The sequence below is a fragment of the Phalacrocorax aristotelis genome, chromosome 23 (assembly GCF_949628215.1).
Source record: "Phalacrocorax aristotelis chromosome 23, bGulAri2.1, whole genome shotgun sequence".
Lineage (NCBI taxonomy): Eukaryota > Metazoa > Chordata > Aves > Suliformes > Phalacrocoracidae > Phalacrocorax > Phalacrocorax aristotelis.
In genome coordinates, this window is record NC_134298.1 from 5,441,388 (window position 1) to 5,466,528 (window position 25,141).

The window sequence follows — 25,141 nt, forward strand, 5'->3', positions numbered from 1 at the left end:
TGAATAATAAAATCAAGGTTAAATTTAGCCATTAGCCACCCAGCATTTTTTAATCTCTCATCTTCATCCTCAACTGAAATATTCAAGGAGCTCTCATGTCATGTCCTTCATGTCCACCAAGATTCTTCTCCAGGATTCTTCTCTCCTTCCTCAAGCCACTGCTTCTCAGATCATGTGGACTTTTGTCCTAAATCTTTGTTCTCTCTCAGGAGCAGAGAGGGAGCTCTCCCTCCTCCAGAGAGCTATGGATCCTCCCTCAACTCCATCCTTCTCCCTCAGCCGTGATGGCAGCCCTTGGTCCTAGCTGTTTATAGGAAGTGTCCCCTCTGCAGCCTTAATGAAGTGTGTGGCAGTCCTCCTCATTAAGACTCAGTGTTGTCAATAAAAGAGTCATTAAAGTAGTTTGATGAGGATTGGGAGAAAGAGAAGAGGTGCTACAACACATCTACAGGGCAGAGGGCAGCTCCATCACACATTGTAACCAAACAGCAAGGGATCAATATCACCTTTGCATTAAACTGAATCCCATCCGTCAGCCTGAGGAAGTGCAGCCTCCACAGGAGCTCCGCTCCCTGCTCATTTCTGACTTCCTATCCTTCTAATCCTTCCCTTTACAGAGTGTCCTTCCTTTCCTGATGCTGGCCAGCTTTTGCCAGAGGCTGTGGACTTGCTGTCACAGAGCTGTGTCCTGCCTGGGATTCCAGTGGTGTTACCCATTCCCCACATCCAGCTTCAGGATCACAAGCTTTCTGAGAACATACTGTTGGGAGATGCCTCCTCCATGGTGCGGCCTCCCAGACCACCTTCTCCCTACTGATCCCTGTGGGTACTCCCAGAGACAGACCTCCGTGCCACACGCCACCTCCACAAGGGAGATGTGGGAGTGGATGGACCAGTGGGGTCCATTCCCTCTGAAGGGGAGAGGATGCTTGTGCCATATGGAGAGGAAATGTGTGCCCAGCCTTCACTGGCTCATGTGCATAGGATTGCAGTGAGGGGCCATGCGTCGAGCACAGATGAATCTGGACTCTGGGCTTAGGCCTGGGCCTGAACCCGAGCTTGACATACAGTCGTGTCGCACAGGAAGAATGAAGCAGGGGAGGAAACCTGCGCCTCTTCGCTCCTGGGTTAAGACTCGGAGCTTCCTTCCTCCCTCTCAGCTAAGAACTGCTCTGACTCTGCCCTTCCATTTCTGGGGTGCCGTGCACAGAGCGCTACAGTTGACAACAGCAACGTGGACCTTGGTAACCCGAACACTAGCCCAGGCACCACCACTCTTGTTTATTTTCCCAGGGTCTTCTCCTGAGATACTTCATCTGTACTTCTATACTCCAACTTGTCCAGTCAGACTATACACTCTTTCAGGGGTTTACGTGTGCTAGTGAAGTATATCAGTGGGGTCCTCCTGTAACTCGCGTGTTGGCATGATGAAAAACAGTGACTATACATTCACAGATCCTCTAATAAATACATCTCAGCACACCTGCTTGCTTCTGAGAAACCTTCACAGCAAAGAAAATGCAGCATGTCTGCAAGGTAAATGAACCCAGAGTCTGGCAGTCTAAGCCAGGAGCAAGGTCCAGTCATTTAGTTTCGCTTTGAGACCAGATCTGTTTACCATAACTCAGAGCTACTGACATATTTTTGTTTCTCTTTGGCTTCAGAAACTGATGAACAGTAACCTGCGAGCCCTCGAGAAGCAGAGGTGCAGAATCGAATTACGAAGACAACCAAAGACCACTTAGCCTTAAAAAATGAAAGAGGCTTTATGAAGATTGTAACCAACCTTTAACTGAATGACTTAGTCACATGAAAAGATACATGAGCTGTTGGACAATGAAAATGACATAAGCGTGTAAACTCTGGGATTACAGCAGAGCATTAGCATGGCATAGCTGATTAGTAAACCAGGAGACATTATTCAAGCAGTCAGGTGCATTACCAGATTGGAAAGTTGCCTTTTTTCTGAGTTGTCGGTCACTGTCAGAGGCAGCAAATGACACCCAGTGGCCCAACAATTTGCCCTGGAATGGCAGGAGCTGTGTTACAGAAATGGATGGACTAGCATCTGCTCCGAAAAAGCACGAATTAGAGTCTGCTCTGAATTGGCAGGAGCTACGGTACCGGGAAGGGAGGACAAAAGGGCAAGTTAGTGCACTATCCAGGGATATTGAGCAAGATGAATAACTGGGCTGGAAATGTACTTTCAGGGCTACAGCACCAGACTAGGCGAACAAATAACCTGATCCAGTTTAATGAAGCCTGTGATCCTCCAGCTCCTTTGTGGAGCGGGTGTCCCAGGGTCAGCGTGTGCCCGCACGAGCATGCACACATCCTTATCTTATCTAATTACTAGAAGTTTCAGATTAATTTCAGTGCAGCTGCTTGAAAGGGCTGTTATCAGCCAGGGCTTTGTGGTTTAACCTTGTTACCCTTTTGTTGTTAACCTTTCCGACTGGCAGCGGTGGGAAGGCTGAGATCCTGACGTGCCGGAGGAGCAGGGAGGGGGCAGACGGGAACTGGCGAGTCTGCACACCCCCCCACCCCGGTTTTTGTGCATTCAGCTCCGCTCCAGGCTGTGCGACAGGACAGCTGGCTGCTTACCTCCACTGACAGGCACTGGTACCCAGCCACACAGAACAGCCCGTAACAGGGACACGTCTCCTGCCAACCTCTCCAGATCCTTTGATATTTCCGACAGCGCAGTAAAGGACTCTGGCTCTCACATTTTACCTTGCATCGCTCAGCTCCTCTAAGGCTGCCCTGCTTTGTTTCCATAGCTACACCCAATCGCATCTGGCTTCCTGTGAAATTGGATTTCAAAGCAAGACAAGCCTTCAAAGGAATTTGTCCATTTAACAGAATATCATTAGGAGAGAGCCTGTCTGCTGAACTTGGGACCTAAAATGATTAAGGTGGAGCTTTTATCATGTAGGGAGGCAGCTTTACATCTAGAGCCCAAAAGCCTTGATGCTGCATAACAAGGATGCAGTGGAAGTTGCCAGTCACTGCCAGGCTCCCCCATCTCCTTCCCAGCTGACCACTAAACTGAATTTGTAACCTATTCACACATTCAAAAATGAAAGTGGCAAGGGAAAAGGCAAGGAAAAAAAGGTAATTTGCCTGGGACTCAGTCTGCCTGGCTCTATCTGCAGCTGCACAAGGTTGAGTGGAAGGCTTGGCTTGGTGCTGAGGCTTCGGGTGACAGCACCTATGCCTCCATGGCAGCTGAGGCCCTGTGCCTCAGTATTCCTCAGTAAAATGGATTTAATAATAACAACAGCTGCTGCACCATCAACCTGGTCTTAACAAAATCTTCCTGTAGGGCATGAGGGGAACATTGGAGGTGCTGGGTCCTGTCTGCAGCTGCCAGGACCACGGGATGGATGTGTGGCCCGAGAGCAGCCAGGGTGCAGCCGTGCCAGCCTCCACACAAGGTGCTATTTTCAATGCTCTATGATAACCTTAAGATCTGTAGCGAAAGACCAAAACTCACAACTGCGATACATCTCAGAAGTTGAGCAGAAAAGATGTAGAGCTTTACTGATGCTGTAAACACTGTGACAGCAGGACATTTTTTGGGTGAAGTCCTCGTATGCTCTTAAGCAGTGATCACACCCAAGGCAGCAAAGGAAGGCAAAGCCACACAAAAACACACCTGCAAAACAAGTCATTGCTAGTTTGACACAAGGGAAAACGTCTTCAAGACCCTAAATGTGATAAATCGGTTTAACTCTTGGATAAGACTCAGCGACCAGGAATCTTCTAGTTCATGCTGTAAAACACTGTGCTTTCGGGCTATTATGTGAGCTACAGAAATGCAGAGAACATGTGAGATGACCCTTTTCTTTGCAGTTGCATGAACATTTCTTCCTCTGAGATTTGCATTGATCAGGTTTTATTGATCTTTCTGGGATATCTGAAGGCGGTTTCTTCCATCTAAGGGTCCTAGTTCATTCCTTTATAAACTTATTTTTAATGTTAGTCAGTCTCAGCAAGCGGCTGCTTTTTATTTGTAGTCTGTAATGAACTGACCAGGATTTCTACACAGAAGTGTTTAAATATTTATCCCTAAACACCTGTAGGTGAGAACACATACACAAATCCATCTACCATACACATCCACCTACAAGCGCTACCATTTCTTGCATACAGTCAGAACCACTCCAATGTGTCAGAAGCCGCAGGCAGCTAACAGAGATTCCTGTTTTGCTCCCACAGGAGACTCAATTTTCTAAATCCTGACTCATGAAACCCTACCTGACTAGGAGGTGTAATGGAGAAGACTACTGTGATGTATGCGCTTTCTAGCAAGGCAGTCTTCCATGTGAGGCCCTCTGAACTGCAGCAACGTTTCCTGCCCCTGGGGAGGAACAACCCCCCGCACCAGCACAGGCTGGGGGCTGAACTACTGGAGAGCGGCTCTGCTGGGAAGGCTCTGGGGGTGCTGGGGGGCAGCGAGGTGACCCTGAGCCAGCAATGTCTCCTTGGGGCCAAGAAGGCAAACGCTGTCCTGGGGTGCATTCAAAGGAGTGTGGCCAGCAGGGCGAGGGAGGTTCTCCTCCCCCTCTGCTCTGCCCCAGTGAGGCCACACCTGGGGTGCTGCATCCAGCTCTGGGCCCCCCAGTCCAAGAAGGACAGGGAACTGCTGGAGCAAGGCCAGCGCAGAGCTGCCAAGGGGATCAGGGGCTGGAGCATCTCCCTTGTGAGGAAAGGCTGAGAGGCCTGGGTCTGTTCAGCCTGGAGAAGAGAAGGCTGAGGGGGGGTCTCATCAATGCTTGTAAATATCCGAAGGGTGGGTGTCAGGAGGATGGGGCCGGGCTCTTTTCAGCGGTGCCCAACGCCAGGCCAAGGGGCCACGGGCACAAGCTGGAACACGGGAAGATCCCCCTGAACATGAGGACAAACCCCTTCCCTGTGCGGGTGCCAGAGCAGGGGCACAGGCTGCCCAGAGAGGCTGTGGGGTCCCTTCCCTGGAGACATTCACCCCCCGCCTGGACGCGGCCCTGTGCCCCTGCTCTGGGGGTGCCTGCTCCAGCAGGGGGTGGGACGGGGTGAGCTCCAGGGGTCCCTGCCAACCCCTGCCAGTCTGGGAGTCTGTGATTCCTGTGCTTTAAGACCTCTGCATCCCCTGAAGAGCAATTTCTTGTACATGTTGTCCTAAAATCAAGAAGACACCGCAGCAGTGTTGCCAGTGAGGGCGAGCCCATGCGGTGGAGCGCGAGGTAGAGGGGGAAGGACAGAAACTGAGTGAACTTACTCAGAGAAAGCAACCTGTAAGGTCTGGACTGGCAATGTCAGACGTGAAGTCTGTCGCCAGGTTGTTCTGAAATTACACGTGCGTGCGGAGCACAGCTGAGGAGCAAATCAGAAATTGTAGTGTGTTTCTTTTCCCAGATCCGGAGGAGGAATTGAGCTTCCCTAAGCAGGAAAGAACACACAGAGTTTTTTCTTCTTTGCCACTAAACCACCAAATGGCAGCTGCCGGTTCAGCATTACCATGCAGAGGGACTCCACACAGGAAACAGTGCAGTGTTACTTCTCTGGTAAATCAGCTGCGTATCCTAAACGTGTTCACGGTCACAGTACCTTCACTTCTCCTTTAAATCCATCCCTTCTTGACAAGTGTTATGTATATGTGAGTTATTGAGTTGTTGTGCCCATGCATAAAGGTGCATATTTCAACCAAAAAGTCCCAAAAGAGCCTTGCAGCTGCTTTGGGTGTTTCCCCTTTCGCTCCACTGGCTACGGCGGAGACAACGCACTAGAATTGCGGGCACACACCCAAAACCAAAAACACAAAGCACTGCCCTTCATCTTATACCCGTTCTTTATCTGATTTATATCAATCAACTAAAAGCCTAACAGACTCTTTTCCCTTGTTTCCCCCATGTCTCAGAAAGTGGGTCACAAAGCATATTATCAGCCGATAGCATACGGAGAAGCACCTCTCATGTATTTCCACCATTCCCATACCTGAGCCTTTGCCAGCATAGCTTTTATATCACATATGTGAGATAAGCCTGAGACACACAGATTGCCTTGACTGAACCAAGCAAGAAGCTTGGGGCAAATCTGGAATCTGTTCCAGGTTTCCTTTATCCAAGGCCTGCCGCCAAACAACTAAACCTTTATTCCCTCCAGGTGATGCACCCAGAGAGCTGTAAGAGTCTGATTCTGCAATTATTTGGAAATATGCTCGGCCTGACGACACAGCGTTGGCCCTCTGAAGCCAGCGGGATGGTAGCGAAGAGTTCGTGTGTCTCGGCCTTTGCAGGCTGCGAGCCCAATGCACGCGTCTTTTCCCCTTTTCCCCCGCAGATTTTGCTTTGCCAGCTTGTGATAATTACTGTGGCAGGCTGGCTTGCCCGGAGCAGGATAGCAAAGCAGCACGAGAAGCAGTTTTGGGAGACCTCCTTGGAGAGTCCAGAGTGGCCCTGCCTCATCCCATTATGATCCAGCTTAATATAGAGCCCTGGCTCTCCGCTCTCAGGAGCTGCCTTGTGCCCCTGCTGAAAGCAGCCAGCGCTAACTCCTGTGAAGCTGCGTGCTTTTGTACTCGTGGCCAACGCAGCCGCACTGCATCCTTTTTTGCCATCTCCAACATTTGCTACATTGGGAAAACATAATTTTCCCAGGCACAAAGTACCAGGAAACTAAAAGTGGCAAGCATGTTCAGAGTAACCTTTTCTATGTGCTATTTTAATAAATATTTGTTTGATATCAGGATATTGCAAAGTAAGGACTGGATCCTGTACACTTAACCTATGGGAAGTCTTAAACTGGTCTTTGGAATCATCGATGAGCTTCATTTAAAGACGACTATCTTTGGATTTGTCAATATTGAGCCTAAAATTTGGGAATGAAAGAATGAAAATTAGTACTGCTATCCTCATAGTCAGCTTGTGCTAACTCATTGATATAGAAGGGGAGCAGATGCAGGGCTGTGGGTTAATCTAATGCAATGCCATTTTTGTTTTGTAGAGTGCTGTTTGCATTTATTGCCTGTCATAAAGCAAGTTAAAGTGCGCAACCCTGTTATTTCTCTGGGCAAGACATAGAAATGTGAATGGCTATTACAATCTAGCCCCCTTCCTATGCAGGATGCAGGAAGAGGGGAAGTTTTATTGCACAACAGCCCAGTACCGTTCTCTTCCCCTTGTGCATTAGAGGAGAGAGCCTGCCTTTGCCTGGAACAGCTCCAATCCCCAGCTCCTGTTGTGCTAGGAACAAGCACAGGAGGTTAAATCAATGACCACAGGACCTCACGGAGCTCCTGGCTCGGCTCTGCTAGCAGGTGCACAGAGTTGTGTGATAACGAAGGAGGTGCCTTCCGAACTGCCCCCTGAGTGAAATGCAGAGCCTGGGTTCAGCTGTGCTGCTGTTGGGGTGGGGTCTGGTGTTTCTGCAGCTTGGTGGCTGGAGCTCTGGCTCTCAGGAGTACGGAGGTGCTCAGGGTCCAGGGGAACTACATCCTGGCTGCCTGTGAGAAGGTAGGTTGAGCTGGCTGGGGCTGCAAGAGGAGGAGGCATCTGAGCAGGGCCCAGCAGTTCCTCCTACCTTTTTTGGGGTGTCCCCGCCCTCCCTGCTTCCTTCATCCCTGCCTCTGAGGGACAGGAGCAGTAGCAGCAGGTCTGGCTCCTGTGCAAGGGAGGTGGTGGGCATCATGATCCCTGAGGAGATTCAGAGGCTCCTGGAAGGTAACCATGAATTCCTCCTTGCTCCCTTTCTGCTTTGTGAGGGAAATCTGCTGTGGTTGCATGGGAAGAAGCTGAAAAGCTTTTTGCACCTCATTGCGCTGAGCCAGAAGGAGGAGTGGAAGTATTGTGGGAGCTACTTCTTCACTAAGGCTGATGGCTTTGGGGTCCCCAGGTTATGCATGCCTTCCCCCTGTCCCTAACCCCGGTGAGGGTGTAGGGGATGTGGCTGCCTGTCCTGGTGTTTTTAGGGCTGCCCTCGTTGCTCAGGAGCTGGCAGGTGGGTCCATGCCTGTGTCGGGGTGGGGAAGCTCCCTGGTGGCCTCAGGCTGTGCGTAAGGGGAAGAGGGCGTAAGCAAGATCGCGGGGTGTCTCCTCGCATGGCTGAAAGATGTCCCCAGCGAGTGCTTTCAGTTAAGGGATTGAGGGGCTCCCTGACGAGCATCACTAGGGTGAGCCGAGGGAGCAGGTACAAAGGGTAAGAGAAGCCTGTGTGCTATGGTGAGCCCTCAGCAGGCGTTTGTTGTGGCTGTGACAGTACTCTCTCCTGTCTAAGACGTTGTGCAAGTGTTGGGTGTCGCACTGGGGATGCAGCGAGCGAGCTCGGTGGGGGTGCATCCTTCAACCCCATTGAAAACGGGGGTACAGCTGAGAGAACGGTGCTGGCTTCAAGGCCTGCTTCTGCTTGATAATTTGAATGTGACCTCCGGAGGTGTCAGCATCTGAGTGAATGAGAGCAGACGGCGTTTACTTCTGCGTGTGCGTAAGGTGGCGGGTGGGAGGCTTCCGAAGTTGTTCTAGCCTGGATTTCTTCGCAGACTTGAACTGTTGCACCTCCACTTGTCAAAGTGGTGGGTCAGCCAAGCAGCAACCATGCTAACCTAGCTAAATATGCTTCACAAACGAGTGCTGCAGGACCTTTGCAACCATCGCTGACCGCGTGGTGTAGTAGGCAAAGGCTTGGCGAGAGAAGCGCTGGGCAGAGGCGACCACGTTATAACCTCTCCATAAGTTAAACTTCAGCAGCGGCATTGCAGGCCGGAGCAACGGCGTTACCCATCGCTGAACAACGCGTGCGCACGTTAGCGACGCATCCTGCTGTCGCAGATGTGGGTGGTGGGGAAGGAGTCGTTAGCATCTTGCTGCTCGGAGCGGTTGCGTTCGGGGCTGGCCCCGGCTGCTGCAAGGCTTTGTGACCTTTTGTTTCCTGTTGTGATGGCTCCTGGCAGCACCTTCCCCTCTGAGACGTCGGATAACTTCCAGTCCTGGGATCTGTCAGTCTTAGAGAGAGAGTGTGCAGCCTCCAAGCCCATCAAAGCTCTCTTCCAAATGCTTTGTGTCTTCCCCCAGATGTAGGTATAAATTTTCCCCTCTGTTTTTTAATCGTGGGGGCTTCGCTGAAGTTCACCCTTTCACATTTTTGATGTGCAGCACTTTATTGTTCAGCGCTGACACTTCTGTAAACAACTCATTTCTGCACCTGCCACCTTCCTTTAACTTAGATTATTTTCTTGTTAGCTGACTGTTTTTAATTGAAGGCTTCAGATCTCCTTCTAAAGCACAGCCTTTGTTTGCTGACAGGTATAGCAGGCTATGAATGGAGATTAATTGCATGTCACATACCTCTGTATCAAACTTGCTGTGTCTTAACAATCTATACGGTCTTGAGGCCTTCCAGTGGCTTAGGAGGTTTGTAGCTCTGCAGGCTGGAAATGAAGGAGCCTAAGCTACTACAGTGTTTGCAAACTGCGTTTCCATAAGAATCCTTGTATTTAAAATAAAAAATACAAATGGAGGAGGAAACGTGTACTGATGTACGGGCAATAACATCTGCTTCCTTGTATTAAAGTCTGGTCTGGAGCGCAGGGCTGTTTACACGATGCACAGAGGCTGGCAGTCGATGGCTTCCTAATAACAGTTGGGTCGTTATCACGTAACACATCTCTGAGGTTGCAGTGGTTGAAAGCCAACACAATATGGCTATCCTCTCTACACTGCAACCCTGCCACGCTTATGAACGCTTGCTATTTTCTGTTCGGGAGTAGATGTGGTTGCAGCAATTATATTATTTGACGTTGCACCTTGCAAATAGGCAATCCAAGTTCTCATTAATGCTGTGGTGTCGGTTAGTTGCACAGGGTTTCACTTTTGGCTCCGTCAGGTCCCTTTTAAAACTATTTTTGCTTAAGGGTATTTCATGTTTGTTTAGCGCAAATGTCTTCTGAAGGCTGAAGCAGTGGTTCTAAAAAATGTGATATATCTCTGACAAACCCAGGGCTTCTCTTTGTGTTTGTAGCGGCAAAGGCAGGCTGTCAGTCTGATTATCTTCCCCTTGCCTGCCTTGCTTGATCCTCTTCACTTCAGATGGTAGGTCTGGAAAGCCATTTTCTTGCTGGAGTTTTGGGCAACAGGAGGGACAGAGCAGGTGCTGCGCTGGGAGGCTGTGACTGCACCTGCACAGCCTAACAAGGCTGGTGCCTGCTAATTGCAAGGCAAGCAGCCTCTGCACTGGTCTAGAAATAAACAATAAAATGCTCTGCTCTGTGAGGGCTAGTAAGCCACGGCCAGCACTGACACAGAATCGTGAGTAGCTCCAGAATTTAAATATCGGGGAATTTGGGGCTGAGACTTGAAGGCTGTTCTCCGCTCCCCGTTGCATAGGGGAGAATGTCCCATTCCGTCCGTTGCAGGAGGATGGATGAAGATTGCTTCAGGCCTCAAGGTTTTTTCTGACTCAGCCCCACAAAAGCTGAAAAATGTTGTTTCACAGTCAAACCATCCTTTCCTGAGCTTGCAGAAAAGTCAAGAAACACCGTGTGCGATAGTTCAACAGCTTTTATTTTGACAAGTGGGACAGGGGGTGACACAACTAGCCTTCCAAATCCCTGGCTGTCTTGGGACGCACCTTGGAAATATAAATGCCGTCTCACGGAAGCTCAAGGTATCTGCGCTCTCTGTGTTGATAGGTGTCCTAAACCTATTTTTAAACTATTTTTTCCCCCATCCATCTCGGGTGATAAACTGCAGGAGGGATCGTGTGAAGCATCAAACAAGCATCAGAGCCGACTGGTTGGCTCAGCAGTATCCTGCGCGGCTCAAACACCGTCATTCGGTGGGACTAGTTCCTCTGTGCGTGGAGTGTAGGATTTCTGGTGGCAGAGGAGTAGAAAAGAGCAAAAAAAAGAGAAGTGAACGTGTGTATGTGCCTGGAGAGAATGCACATGGCATCTTAATACCTTTCAGCTCTGCTCATGGAGTGCTGATTAACTCCTGGAATTTAGTGCTGCCATTAAAAGGTTATTTACTACCTGCACTTCAGTGGTTGTGACATAATTCTTATAATGCCGTGCATCTCCTGCAGGATTAAAGTGGATAACTGCAATTGCCTCTAGAAACTCCCCTGAAACACTTGATGAAATCTCAACTATTTTTTTTTCCACTCTTACCTTTTTAGCTGCAGGAAATGAAAAGGAGAGCCCTGTAAACTTTCAGAGTGGATCACAGAGAGCGATCTATAAACATCAAGAATATAATGTTACCGACAAGCAGTAAAACTAACATTAGGGTGATTTACTCTAGAGCTGCTTACATATTGCTCTTCCTGATCCACTTTGAGAGTTTATGGTTAGGCTTTCTTTTTCATTTCCTGGTGCTATAAACATAGTTGCTGGCTCTGAAAGGGGCTCTGCCTGGTTTGCAGAAGTGACCCTGGTTCTACTATAACTTATCCAGCAGCTGATCTGTGCTGACATCCCGCTAAGTAAATACCGTATTAGAGCTAATCGCATACTCATGGAGCTAATCTGCGCTTAAAAATGACAGAGGGATGCGGCCGATATTTGCGCAAGTCCTGGGAGCGGTTTGTTTTTCTTGCTTGTTCCCTTTCGCTGTGGAAATACAGCCTGTACGCAGCTTCTCTTGCTGACCCATTTCTACTGTGCTGTTTTTATGCTGGTTTGTATATAATAAATTGTCCCCTTAGCCTCATCCGTCCTTAGGCAGTAAGCTCCTCGGAGCAAGATAGATCCTTTGTGCTTAGATATATGTACTTGGGTGCTTTCTGTGTAATTTGTAAGTGGCGTAAGCCTCAGCATTGTTAGGCTTGTCATAAGCTGGTACTGTGTCTTAGATGTAGGGTTGAAACTGCCTAGAGACGTACTGAAAATGAAACTTAGCCTGAGGATTACAGGATTGGCCTGGGATTTCAAAAGCTTCGCTCAGCTACTCTGGCAAAGCCTTTGTGTTATCCCAGGCAGGCTGTCTAGGGCTAAATTGCTAACAGCAAACTGGATAGTAATGGGTGTTTTGGCCTGACACCTCTGTGCTCCTGGAGCTCCCAAAACCGCTGCTGGATGTAGGTGTGGGTTTGAGCGCGATGATGCGAATTAGTGTTACTGCCCATGTGCTGAGATGTGGCGACTGTGCATCCCCACGTCGGAGGGGTTGTGCTTGGATGCCTCTACCTCAGTGCTGTATTCAGGCTTTAAGCTCTGTTTCTCGGCTATGAAGTGGTGGCTACGGGTATGAGGCACAGCTGGCTCAGATGGGGTCCCCGTGGGTCAGGAGCCCTGGTAGGAGGAAAGGCAGGGAGACAGAGGAATGAGCTAGTGAGAACCCGGAGGAGTCTGCGTTTGGCTGGAATGCGCTCGCTGGTAGTGAGTGCTCCCATGGAAACTGGTGCTTTCAGCTGCATAAATCCAGAAAGCAGAACCGGACTGTTATGGAGGCAGGTGTTAGGATCTGGATTCGCTCCTTCCCAGGCTGCTGTGGACAGAGTTGGGTCTCCCTCATCCTGTCCCTTTGTCACTCTGAAGAGGAGGTGGGAAGAAGGTCCTGTTCCTGGGGGATGCCCAAACATCAGCCTTGCTCCCCTCCGTGTCCTTTCATATGCTCTTCACTCTAAAGAGCTCCTTCCCCCCACCCCCCCAAGCTCTCATCTGTCTTTGAGCGTGTCATGAGCAGGCAACAAAAATAAATGAAGGCCCATGATTTTAACTGAAAAAGATATTAATTTCTCTTGTGGCATTTTGATCTTGAGATGTGCTTGCAGGTGGAGGGGCTGTTTTTAAGGAGCTGTGCAGATTCCTGGAGTGTGCTAAACAGTGCTGGCAGCTGAAGCATAAGGAGCTGGAAGCCTTGCGAGCAGGATATTAAACTGACATTAGTGTCACAGTATGGGGCGTGAGTTAAAGGTTGGAGAGGCCTGTGGATGTACAATGCCATAGGTTTGAAGCCAATCTTTTCTCTGCTAGGGGAAGGTAGCAGTAATGCCGCCGAAGTATGAGGATGATATTCTCCTACACAGAGCTGGTGTGATCCGAACGGTTTTGTTTTCTATGATATTTTTTGTGAGGTTTCTGTAAAGACCATAAATATTATGCAAATAGAAGACACTTAATCCTCTTATCTTCCGGTTCTGGTTATCTTCTGTTTAAATTTCTGTGTATAGATGTGGTTTCAAGGTGCGAGAACAATATATTTACTCTTGTCTAGCTGCCTCTGTTGAGCAAGCGCAGGGTGGGGGACTTCAGCAATACCCTTGCAGGAGAACCCATGTTGTGATTCACCTGCACGTGGGCTGGCACACAACCAATCCCTTGTCCTTGACAAAGATCATCCTTGTGAAAACCATGGGTTAGGGTTTCCTTGAAGTGTCCGTGGGTATCTTGGACTGGTTTTAAAAGTGCTTTGGATCCTCCTCTGAATGGGATAACCACTTCTTCTGTGTCCTTGCTTAATGCCAAAAGCCTTTCACAGCACCAGATTTTTAGGGTTTGGGGCAGCAGAGAGGGAGGTGGTGTTGCACTTTAGTCCATGTTTCACCTTCGTCCTCTTTTTTTCTGGAGGGTGGTTTCTTTGCAGTTGCTTATTTGCCATTGCAGCTAGGGAGAAGCTCTGTAATTGCATGCAATATTTAGATCCTCTTCTGTCCGCAATCAGTTCAACGTCTTAACTTCTTCAAATGAAGTCTTCAGACTGATTTGTGGCTCTAGATCAGACCGCTTGGTGCGGTGCTTCAGGGGCTTCCACGTTTCTTACCCAAGGACAAGTTAGTTTTAACCTGTAATTCTCTCTTTCCCAGATGCTGAGGATTACCTGGCGGATGGACTGCAGAATGAAAACTTAAGTGCTAAAGCAAGGGAGCAGAGAGACGCAATTCTCTTTGGCTTCCAGCAAGTCAAAGCCAGGTTTGTGTTGTCTGCATTATTTACTAATGAAAGCGCTTTAGAATAGCATCACGCCTTGGGGTACCACACGCTGTATGCGACTGGTTGGGCCATGCTTTGAAAGTTAATGGACATTCAGGGCTTGGTATAACGTGTGAGTGCACCGTACGCTGGTTTGTGCGCTCTCCTATCTGACCAGTGGTGTGGCTGTCGGCAAAGTTGTCATTATTTCTGTTTGGAATTTGTTTTACGTTTCAAAGTTTAAAAAAAAAAGAAATCATGCTTGGGCTGTGTCTGTGCAGCCCTTTGCATCTGGGCCTCTGATCCTGCCCTGTTCTTCCTTCTCCCTCGTGCTAGAGAGGAATTTGTGGAAAAAATATGCGTCGCTTGGTACTTAGGCTTGTGGGTAAATCAATACGGCGAGCAAAGATGCGCGCTGCTGGCTTGTGCTGAAAGTGTCTATTTCACAAGTGGCTCCTGAAGTCAAATATATGTTGCCTGGACTTGATACAGCAAAAGGGAATGGAGAGGGCTTCTTGACTTAAACCTCAGGTCTGACCTGGGTTCTGAAGTCCTGTGTCCTCAGGGCTGTTCAAGTCCTGCGTGAGAACATGAGCTGCATCATTTGGGTGAGTGGGTGAAGCAAACAAAGGCTGTTCTGTTGTGCTAGGGGAAAATCAAGGCACACAAACAGAAAACAGGTTGCCGGAGGCTTAAATAGAAACTTCAGCTTCAGCTGCATCGTATTTCTAGCTAGAAACATGATCCAGAGCTTGCTGTTAATGCTCTAGTTATAGATATGAGTTGTGTCACCTGAAGTTAAGACCTGACAATAAAACTTAGGGTGGCTGACGGATCTAAGCATCCAGTTTAAATAAAACTGCTGTCGAGTCCCTGAGAAGTGGAGAATTTTATCCTTTGGAAGGGCACAGCCAGACTCTATTCCCTGCAGTCCCACTGAAGAACTTTGCAAGATGCCCTGCTGTATCTTAATCGATCTTTCCTGCTGGCTAATTAAGCATCAGTTTTACTCAGCAACACGGGACTGTGTAATTATCAGCCTGGGTTGCCCTGAATAATTGAAACAAGCTGAATGCAGAAGATGGAAGCCTTTGGAAAATGGGGCCGTAGCATATCTAATGGAGGAATGATGTGTGTGTATGTGTAGCAGTGTCCTGTAATATTGCAGAAGAAAGGGCTTGATTGCACGTTTATAACAGATTGGTGCGTTTTCTCTGAAAAATTCCCACTCATCAGCAGGTATTGATCTTGGATGGAAAGGTTTAAACAAACAGAAATCTGAAGCTGAAGTATTCAGACATCAGGTCAAGCTTTTTGTCAACCGTCCTGAGAACGTGCAACTTGGAAAGTGACAACTCTTTATCTTCATACAACACAACTCTAGGTCTGTTTTTAATGAATTAAAAACAAATAGCGTGGAACTTGATAAATGTGTGAGGCACTTGGCCAACTTGGAAGCACTGGGCTGTTCTTGCTTCCTGAAGTGCGTTGTCTGTCACTGCGTGCTGTTAGATTTGTGAACAGTGCTTGAGCGGCGCGGGAAGATGCTGCTACGTCTGTCCCGTGGGCGTCTGGCTTCCCAGAGGCTGTGTGTGGTTTTAGTGATTTGCTCGAGAAGGAGCAGCCTCGGGGCAAACACTGATGCTGTAACGCAGAACTCAACCTCGGCTCTTTGCTCTTTCTCAGCCTACGAGCACAACTTGGGATAAAGCCTTTAGAACAAAGTAATCTCAAAAAAGCAGGAGATTTGGTGAAGCAGCCTTTGCATCAGGAGGAGAGGTGATGTGCAGATTCTCCCTGGAGGCTCAGGTTCAGATGTGGGCCTCAGGCGTGTTGATTATTGAAATAAATTGCAGGCCCTTCTGGAAGGGAAAGCGAGACCCTTGAGCGACGACAACAGGGCGCTGCTGATTTCCTACTTGTGTTTTATTGCTTGGTGGTATTTGGAAAGGGTGAGAAGAACAGAGTACACAGATGTCCTTGTTCTGACCTGAGCCATTAATGCAATGATTTGTGGTGGGAGATTACTGTAACGATGACTATCTTTTTATTTGAAAGGAACTGAGCAGGTCTTGCTCTTGGGGATGAGGCGCGGGTTTGTCTCTTCGGGGAGCTTCCTGTGGCTTTTGTGGCAGGGGTTCAGGAAATCATCAGCCGTCGTCTTCAGGAAGCGCCTGCCTCCCCCGCGCAGCCCCGCTCGCTGCATTTCACCTCTGCAGGGTGAAGCACAACGGGGCGTGTAGGGTTTCATTATTTGGGTTCATAATGGACATAAGTGAACTGCTCAACTACTGGGGAGAGACACATGTGTCTCTGAAAGGGAAGAGCTTCATCTAGTATGATTATCCCGAGCCAGCCTCAATAACTGTTCCTGTAACTTGGCCATCAGGTCTTTATATCGCTGCTCTCCCCATGGCCTCATAACATTCCCCCACCAGGAGGTTTGCTGATGACTATAATGTGAACAAGTGGTTGGGCTTTATGTCTCCACGTGCTACCTGTGAGGATATATTGTTCCCGTCTTGCCGCAAGAAGTGCGGTAGGTAGGGAGTGGATTGTGTTTGCAGGTTATAATTTTTTCCGAGGCGGTCTGGGGTATCTTTGCTCGAGGAGCCATGTCGGAGGCGATGCAGGCGGTGGCTGTGGGGAGGCTGTCACCACACGGCTGAGTTATGAGTCCCTGTACTGTCTTACTTTCACAATTCATTTGGTTATTTAAAGTGCAGTGTTGTGTCGAAAGAGTTCTCTCTTCCTTATCTTCTCCTCCCTACTCACTCAGATCCCATCCCACTTTCTAATATCTTATATGTAAATCCTGGCCTGGCAATTTTTTTCCTGATCATCTCTTTGGTTTTGTAGATAATCTCTCTTTCAATTGCTTTCCCCGATTGCTTTGCGTGACATCGAGGAAAACAAGCCACAGAACACAAGTGGAGGCTTGGTCCCCAGGAACTACCCGTGTGGGGGATGAGGGTCTCGCAGCGCAATAGCACATACAGTTACCTGCACTCTGCCCGTAGGCTGAGGGCTCTGCTCTAGTCCTGAACACAAAAACAAAGTGTTTGTCACAGATAAAAACTGCTTAAAAAGCAGCTTTGGTTTGGGGGAGGGTAGGTGGAGGATGTGGTGCTGTGGCAGAGTTTTGCTTGTCTTCCAGAAGCCCCAAAGGTTGTCAGTTGCTTCTGTTTTAGGTCTGTCGGTGCCAAGGGTTTGTTTCAAGCTGTTCCTTGGGAACGGCGCTGCTGTTTCTTGTGTCCTAACAAAGCCGGCTGCAGAGCTAGCAGCAGATGTCCGACACCTGGGATGAATCGGATACATGACTCCACTCAGGAACACAAGCCCATTCTTGTCCTTTGGCAAGAGCAGTAACAAAAAAAGAAGTCTTCTTGCTGTTAAATGACCTCACCTCAGCATTTCGACGTTTCTAGAGCGGTTACAATGGCAGGGGGTGAGGTGGGGAGAATGGGATTTATTTAAAAATATGGAGATAAATAGTTCCTCCATCTCCTTGGAGTCAGCCAGTCACTTAAACTCCCTGTAGGAAGGCAAGTTTGCATTGATGGAAACAAATTCTTAGTATTTTTTTTTCCCCCTGAGGCGAAATGTAATAGTGCTAAAAGGACGGCAAGGCAGACCTGTTGTATATCAAAGCAGAAATGAAGAGAAAGGGGCTTAATTAATGTTGAGTTTCTTGCATACACCCACTAGGAAATCCAAAATAGACACTGAAACTCTACCTTTAATTTGCTCTGCTGTGACTAAAACACTGACATGAACCTGAGGCCCGATCCTGCTGCTCATAACTAATACACAGGACCATTTTTCACCATTACCACCAGCAGCAGGAGCTCCAGCGTGGACCAGGCTCTTCACCTCTGGATAACAAGCCCCCAAACCTCATTTTACTGCCTTGTTGTCTAATCCTCCTTAAAGTTTATGGAATATTCCCAAAGCTGCTACCGTGCTATCGGCGAGGAAAGGTCTGCATGTGGTCTTTTAACTCTGCGGTGAAACTTCTCGCGTATTGGAGACCTCTGCGTGATGTCCTGGCCTGCTGAAGAGAGCACGCAGGAGCCGAGGTCTTTCCTGGAGCTCCGCAGTCACCGCAGGGCCCCGCTGGTATTTGGGTGCAGCGGCTGGCAGCGCGTTTGGCTTCCCAGCCTGGACTGCAGACGGGTGCTCGCCGCCTGGTCGGGCGATTCAGGTCTCTGATGTAAGTCTGAGATGAGGTTTAAATGTCTAATTGTGTAGTGAAACAACAATAGCTGTCCTGCGTCTTCAACCAGAGGCTGGGCTTTGCCACCGTGAGCCTTGCTCGTAACACTGAGGTTCAGAAAAATAAATACAGCCTCTGAGCTTAGAAATTGCTCGCCCTTGGTGCAGAAATGCAGGATACGGAGGGGGTCTGAGATGCTCCCAGTGCCTGGGTATATGTTTCCATACTCTGTTTCTATCTGAGCTGCAGAAATACCAAAGTCTGCTCCCCAAAAACATACAAAACCATCAGCTAGTTCATCCTGGCTGCTTTGCCACGCCTGGCCCCGACAGCGTTACTGTCAATAAGAAATCCTGCACTTGCTGCTGGAGCTGGAACAGGATGGTTTGACCCCAAATGGAAGCGTAAGGGTAAAGACAACACAGTGACCGCCTCTAGTTTAGGCGTCCTTGTGCTTGTGCTACAAATCTCGCCAAGCTGTTGTACCACGTGGTTAATACATGCAGTCACAAACCAGTAAGCTACTGGTTTTATTGGTTTATGGGTATAGCTGAACTGTGGATGCTTCAACACCAGGGGAGCTTCACCAAATTATCGGATTGAACTCGACCCTTTCTGTGGCAAGGTATTACTGTAGGATTGTAAAAGATTCACTAATAGAAAGATGATTTTGGCTGAATCTAAAGCAGTGTGTTTGGCCTGGTCTAATAAACTTCTAGCCATGTTAACGATGTCTATTACTTCAATTTTCAACCTTATTTTAAAGTTTTAAGATTGAAATTAAAGAAAATGCAATTTCAGGGTAATTTTGCTTCATTAGTGTAAATGGACTGCCTGTAATTCCTACCAATATTAAACTCATTATGCTGAATAACGTGTGATATCAAGATAAAAAGGAATTTAAGAATGTGACCTGATGGGCAGATAATTGAGCTCAGCACATTAATGCCAGGGCTGGACTATGGCCCCACCACATTGTCCTTAATTAGGCAAAGTGCTGTTCTCCTCCTTCACGTTCTTCAGAGAGCTGAAATTTATTTGCTCAGCAAGGAAACGATCTTGCTGAGCAGGATTTCATTCACGCTTACTTTGGCCATTAAATACAGATTTGTTCTGCAAAAAAACCTAAAAGCAAGTCCCTGTCACTTCAGAAGTACTTAGCGGGTTTTGCATTTGCCTTTTTCCTTCCTAAAAAGGAGCACCTCAGGTTGGGTCCCCCCCCACCCCGCGTCGTGCAGGGGAGATGTGGCCCTGCTCAGGGCGGGGGGAGCACTGGTTTGGGGACACGCAAGTGTGCGCCGCACCAGCTGGTGTTCACGGAGATGCCAAGCCTCCCGCCACCGGGCACCAGCACGTCTGGACCTGGGCGTGCGAGAGCTTTCCGCAGTCAGGTTGAACAGTGGCTGTATTGATTATCTCTTTTTAAAGGGCGGTAAAGTTTCTGTTAGCGTGTCCCCAATTTATCCTGTAATCTTAGGGGATTTCTTTTTGTGTTTTGTTTTCCCCTCCTTTTGGGGAGTGTTGAGGAAGGACTTCTGTGTTAATATACGGTGTGGCAGGGGTGCAAATTCAATTCAGCTGTTACCATATTCTACCTGCTTTTATACCTGGGGTGAATATGGCCATTCGCTCTGCCAGTAATGCAGTTTGGTGCCTTCTGGGTTAGACTTGTTTCAGTAATTTGCATCATTTTCCATCCCAGCTGATAAAATTACCCCTGTTTCCCCATCCATTTCCTTGTGAATGCATTGTTAATCTGAAACCTGAGGACTGTAAATGATTGAAATTGTGTAACCAGAGTCTTTGCATAGCTGCTGCTGCTCCTTCTGTAACGTTTAACAGAGGAATGCATTTCAAGTGGTTTGTAACCGACGTTGCTAATGGTGAGCTCCCCAATCCCATTTTCATCTTTTTTTTTCCTGCTCGAAATCTTGTACAGCATTGATTTTTTTTTTTCAGAATTTTTTTGCAAACATTAAAAACCCATGAATCCTGTGCACCAAACAAATTAGGCTGTCTTGAAACATCTAATTCAATAACATCTGTGGTGATATTAGTGTTCTTAATTGGACAGGAAAATACAGGAAATTTGATTGAAACCTGACTTTATTTTATGGTTCCTGCTGAAATTGAGTCTGGGAGGAAAGTGGGGTTTAGACTTCTATAGGCTTTAGAGCTGCAAAGAGACCATTATCACCATCAAGTCTGACCCCCTGCGTCATACCGTAAGGCTTCAGAGAGCAGTTTTTGCCCCTAGCCCCAAGCGGGGCCGGTTTGACTCCTTCAGCTCTGGGATTTGCTGCAGGCGGTGGATGCTGGTCAGCAAACTCAAGCTGCGGATGGGAGGAGGAAATGTGTTAATTGCGTGTTTTACTGGATTTCTGTGCATCGATGGGATTTGTGAACCCTCCCTTGCAACAGAGGGCTAGAGGCCTGGGGTAGATCTGCTGCTTGGGTTTTGTGTAAAGGTTGGAAATGGAGGCGTAAAACCAAATTGTTTTGGTGCTCGGAGAAAAGGCAAGTCTTGCGCTCATACCCAAGGGCAAATCTAGACCCAGCCTGGCAGGAATAACACTGACCCAGGGGGAATTTCAGCCTTGCATATTCTAGGGCTTAATCTGCCCATCCTTTTGGAACAAGAAGGGATATTTTTGGGTTTCCCTGGCTTAAATGCTGCTGTTGTAGGAGTGTTGAAGTAACAACTTTGCTGGTAGTCCTGCATCTGCAAGGAATGGAGTCCTTGGCCAGGCCTGGCAGCATCACTGTCCTCAGGTGACTGCTTTTGAGTAAAAGAGCTATGAAAAGCAAACTCTGTTCTGTTGAAAGCAAATCTGTCATAGAGGACAGCGAGGAAGGATAGGATTTGGAGAACCTATTTTCAAACCACACACGAGCGTAACTGATGATCTTGGGCTTACTTCCAATCTTGCTCCTGTTACAAGCCAGTGCAAGGATGAAATCTGTGATCAAGGTCCTGATGTGTCCTAGGAGCATCTTTTACTTCTGAAGACCAAGTCCTGGCTCCGTGGCAGGCAGCCGAAGGCTCTGGTCCTTACAGATCAGCCACTGAGAAATGTTAGATCTGGCTCAAGGCTGTAAGGACAGCGGGTTCCTGTTGGGAACGAGGCTTTCTGGCAAACCTGCCTGCTCTGTGACTCAGTTTCCCTTTCCAACATGATAACAGAACTTTCTTCTACCCTTTCTCACGGTAATTCCCCTTCTGAGCTCTGTTTACACAGTCGAGTTGCAATTTAGAGTTGCTGCTAGGAGGCTGATGAATTAGAACTGGCATCTGTATGTTTTTAGGAGCGCAGAACGTAAACATTTGCAGAAAAGCGAGCCCCTCTGATGTTTGCTTGTTGAGTGCGCAACCTGAAAGGCTACGTACGATCCTGAGTAACGGTTTGTGTTTTCAACAGAACAAATCTGTGCCTTCTTCCTGTCTGGCCCTAAATAGGCACCGGTGAGGTGAGGGAGGTGGGTGGCTCGGTGCGGACCGTGGCGGGGAAATACTTATAGGATGTCTGTTATTAAAGTATTGGCAGTGCAACACTCGCTCTTTGGCTCTGTAATGAAAATCAGATATTTTGGGGTTAGTTCCTCCCTTTATGGCATCAAAATTCTCAATAGATTCCTTTGTGAGCTTGTTTTGCTGAAGCCAGTTAATCATTTGACAAGAGTTTTCCCTCCATCTCCCTCCACTTTCTTAAGGTCTGATGTAAGTTGGACCTCCCTATTTGGCTGGAAACTCTTTGCTATACTTGGCCTTTACTGGTTCTCTTCTGGGGGGGGGGGGGGGGGGGGAGTGCACCCACATCTGGTACACAGGAGATTTTTTTTTTTTTTTAAATAAAGTGCTTAAAAGGAACAGTTAAGCCATGACCAAGTATATCACCTATTCCCAAACTTTCTGGTTAAGAAAATGAATGAGAAGCTTTTACTCTTGGTTTTTGTGAGATCTAAAAATTGCTGATTAAGGATGAAAATATCAAACCGGACCCCGAGGCCCAAAACCTCCAAAATAAAGATGCTGTCGAATAAGGATTAGGCCTCTGGTTTCTAAGTTACGCTTGTCTGGCTCAAGTGGGGATGTGTGTGGAGCAACTACAACTTCTTGAAATATTTGCTGTGAGAAGTCACTGGACTATAACTTCCAGGGTAAATCTCCAGCAAAGCTAAAGACAAAACATTGTGTAACTGCCTGTTACCCCCAGACGGGGCGTGTTAAAGGCGTAACAGCTTGTCAGTTAGTTCTGTCTTAATTGGGAGCAAAACTCAGAACTGGCCTCAAGCTCTGTGCTTTGGAGAATGGCCCAAGATGACTAACCTCCCCCTGCCAGCGGAGTTCCTCCTCCTCTGCTGCGCAGAAACATGCTTTATTCTCAATCTATAAGCGTGCACGTGGCTTATGGCTATAGACAGATTTGAAGCAGCTTTATTTGCTACGTAGGCTGTTGCAGCAAAATGGGTGATTTGCCCAAATAATTGCATTTTGTGGGTAACGCAGGAATAAAAGAATATTCTGGCCACCTCTGAAAACTGGGGAAAATACAATTTGCTGAGTCGCTAAGGCTGAAGTTACCTGCAGGAAGGAGTGGGGGAAACACAGATGCGGAAAGTCATCGTTCCCCCCCACCCTCTCTTAAACATGCACAAAGCATCAGGGGAAGGAAAGGAATCCTGTAAGTGAACATCCTGAACATACCGTGGCATCGTATGTGGGTGCCTTCTGAGCTCTCAAGATGAGTAATTTATTCAAGATTTTCAGGCAGTCAGTGGCAGATGAAGGAATTAGATCATTACTCTTTCATCTTCCATAAGAACAAGACCATCTTCCTCCCATTCCCGATTAAATTTTAAACTAACTTTCATTCTCTGCTTAAGCCTTTCCAGAGTGAAAATGATCAAAGCATGAGATTAAAGAAACATCCTGATCTGATGAGATTAGAATTTTGACTGTTTCCGTATGCTTAAAAAAAAACACACCAAAAAACACAAAAGCAAAGTGTCTTTTTGGTATTCCCTCCCCCCCCCTAAATTTGATCAGAGTGGAGCTAACATGGGCTTGCTGGTCCAGTAGGAAATGGAACTCAATTTTACATTTTTTTTAAACCATTTTACTGTATTAAAAATGACAGAGGTTAGAAACAAAGCTCTTATACTTTTATTGAACTGGAATTAGAAGTGACAGAAAATCATTTTGGTCCTAGTGCAGTAAATGTTATCACTAAAACATGTTCAGGGGAGATTAGGACAGTCTCTCAAGCACAAGAGACAAAAGTTCACAAAACAAGAAGTGATTTTTGCCGTCCTTGTCTCGCAGTCGTCGTCTGCTCAGGAGACACAAGTGTTTCAGCTCCCGGGGGCCGCTGGACTTGGGGGCTTGGGGGGCTGCAGGCACCTCTCCTCTCGCTGAGCAGAGGTTGAGCCTGGGGAGGGGAGGTTTCTCAAATTAAATGTTGAATAATGTTTGAATTCTCAAAGCAAATATCGAGTAACAGTTCATGCTGATGGGGAACAAAAGGGTGGAGCTGCTCTCGTGGTTCCCCCGACCTCGGACGGGTGGCGTGGCTTCTCCGGGCTTCAGCGATAAGATAGAGCTGCCGTACGATGGAGAGGAAAGAGCTCGTCGTAAAAATGGGGGACCACTGCCAAGAGCATCCAGGGGCCCAGAGAAACGTGCAGCCCTTTCTCCCTACAAGGCACAGCGATGTGGCTCTTTCCGATATAATACAGCTGTTCCTTATCGCTGAGCCCGTTCTCCCAGGAAAGCTGCTTCTATCTGTGCACGTTTTAAATTTTTTTTGTTTTGTCCAAAGCAAACAAGTAAATAAATATTATGTCCTTAATCAGAATTCTGTTGTTGTTTTCTAATTAATCTGTGTCAGCAGCTCGAATGTTTGTGTTAAATCATTTTCTTCATGAAAGCTTTTAATGAGGAAACAAATTGATTGGATTTTTACGTACTGGATCCTTGCCACTGCTGCCTATAGACCAACCCTTTGTTACACATCTTGCCTAGGAATGGGTCACTTTGTGGTTTATCCCCAGCCCCTGATCTGTTTCCAAAACTCGCTGGTGCTCTTCCCTTATTAAGACGACTCAGATGTCAGCCCTGGATGCCCTCAAAGCGTGGGAGATGAAGAAATCGTGGAGGATTTCTTTTGGCGTGGGCCGTGTGCGTCCCGCCCTCTGCCACGCCGCTGTAAGGGGGGGCGCGAGACGAGGTCGAGACTCGCAGAATAGAATCACGGATTACTTTGGGTTCAAAGGGACCTTTAAAGGTCTCTAAGGCTGCAAAGCAGAAGGCTACGCAAACCTTTGCGTTTGGAGAAGAGCTGTTCTAACGGAAGGAGTTGGGAGCCTGTGGGGCTTTTCAAGAGGAGGAGATGTGAAGGCGGTGCCTTGGGTAGCAGAGGGTGTCGTGGGGGGCCAGGTAGCATCTGTAGGACTCGCGGTTCCTCTGGAAGCCTCTTGCACAAAATGAGCGTTGACCATTCGCTGGGTTCCTGGCAGCACGTCTGGCATAATTCTCCCATCTGTCACTTACTCATCAGGCTGGAACAAATCATTAAGAAAATAATGTATGCTTATGTCTGTCTTCTTTTTTTTCTTTTTGTCTTTGGGTCTTTTAGGTACCACTTGGAATTTCTGCCCCGAGGTGAGTACGAGCCAGGGGAAGGAGGGGTGAGTCCTTACTGGTATGAGCCTGGGGAGGGAAGGGCTGGACATGTGCAGTGTTTTCTATGCAGAATCAGCAAGGAGAAGAGCTTAAACTGAATAGAGAGCTGTGCGTGGCTGGAAAGGGGCAAAGCTGTGGCGAGGGCTATAGTGCTAACCCCGACGCCTGCTCTTTCTGAGCAGAAATCCATTGCTCCTTACCCTTGAGAGCAAATAGTACAAAACTGTGCGGCGCTGACATAAATGTGTTGTCTCGGACAAGCCCAGGAAATTTTTCTGCAAGACTTCTGTCTCCAGAAAAGGCTTAAAGTTCAGAAAGGGCAGTGTATTCCCATGGGCCGTTGACTTGGGAGCAGAGA

At 47.9% G+C, this 25,141-nt stretch overlaps 1 protein-coding gene across 2 annotated transcripts in view; it reads left to right on the top strand.

Annotated features, from left to right (window-relative positions):
- Positions 1–7,625: 7,625 nt before the first annotated feature.
- SKAP1 (src kinase associated phosphoprotein 1) overlaps positions 7,626–25,141 on the top strand; it is a 157,739-nt gene continuing 140,223 nt past the window's right edge. Inside the window, exons 1-3 of one of the 2 annotated variants that reach the window (XM_075116988.1) lie at positions 7,626–7,700; positions 13,780–13,885; positions 24,737–24,762. In XM_075116988.1, coding sequence (XP_074973089.1) covers positions 7,667–7,700; positions 13,780–13,885; positions 24,737–24,762 — 166 coding nt within the window. In that variant the 5' untranslated portion in view covers positions 7,626–7,666. Of the gene's footprint in view, positions 7,701–13,779; positions 13,886–24,558; positions 24,763–25,141 lie in introns of those variants that run through there. The other variant, XM_075116987.1, reaches the window with a different exon arrangement.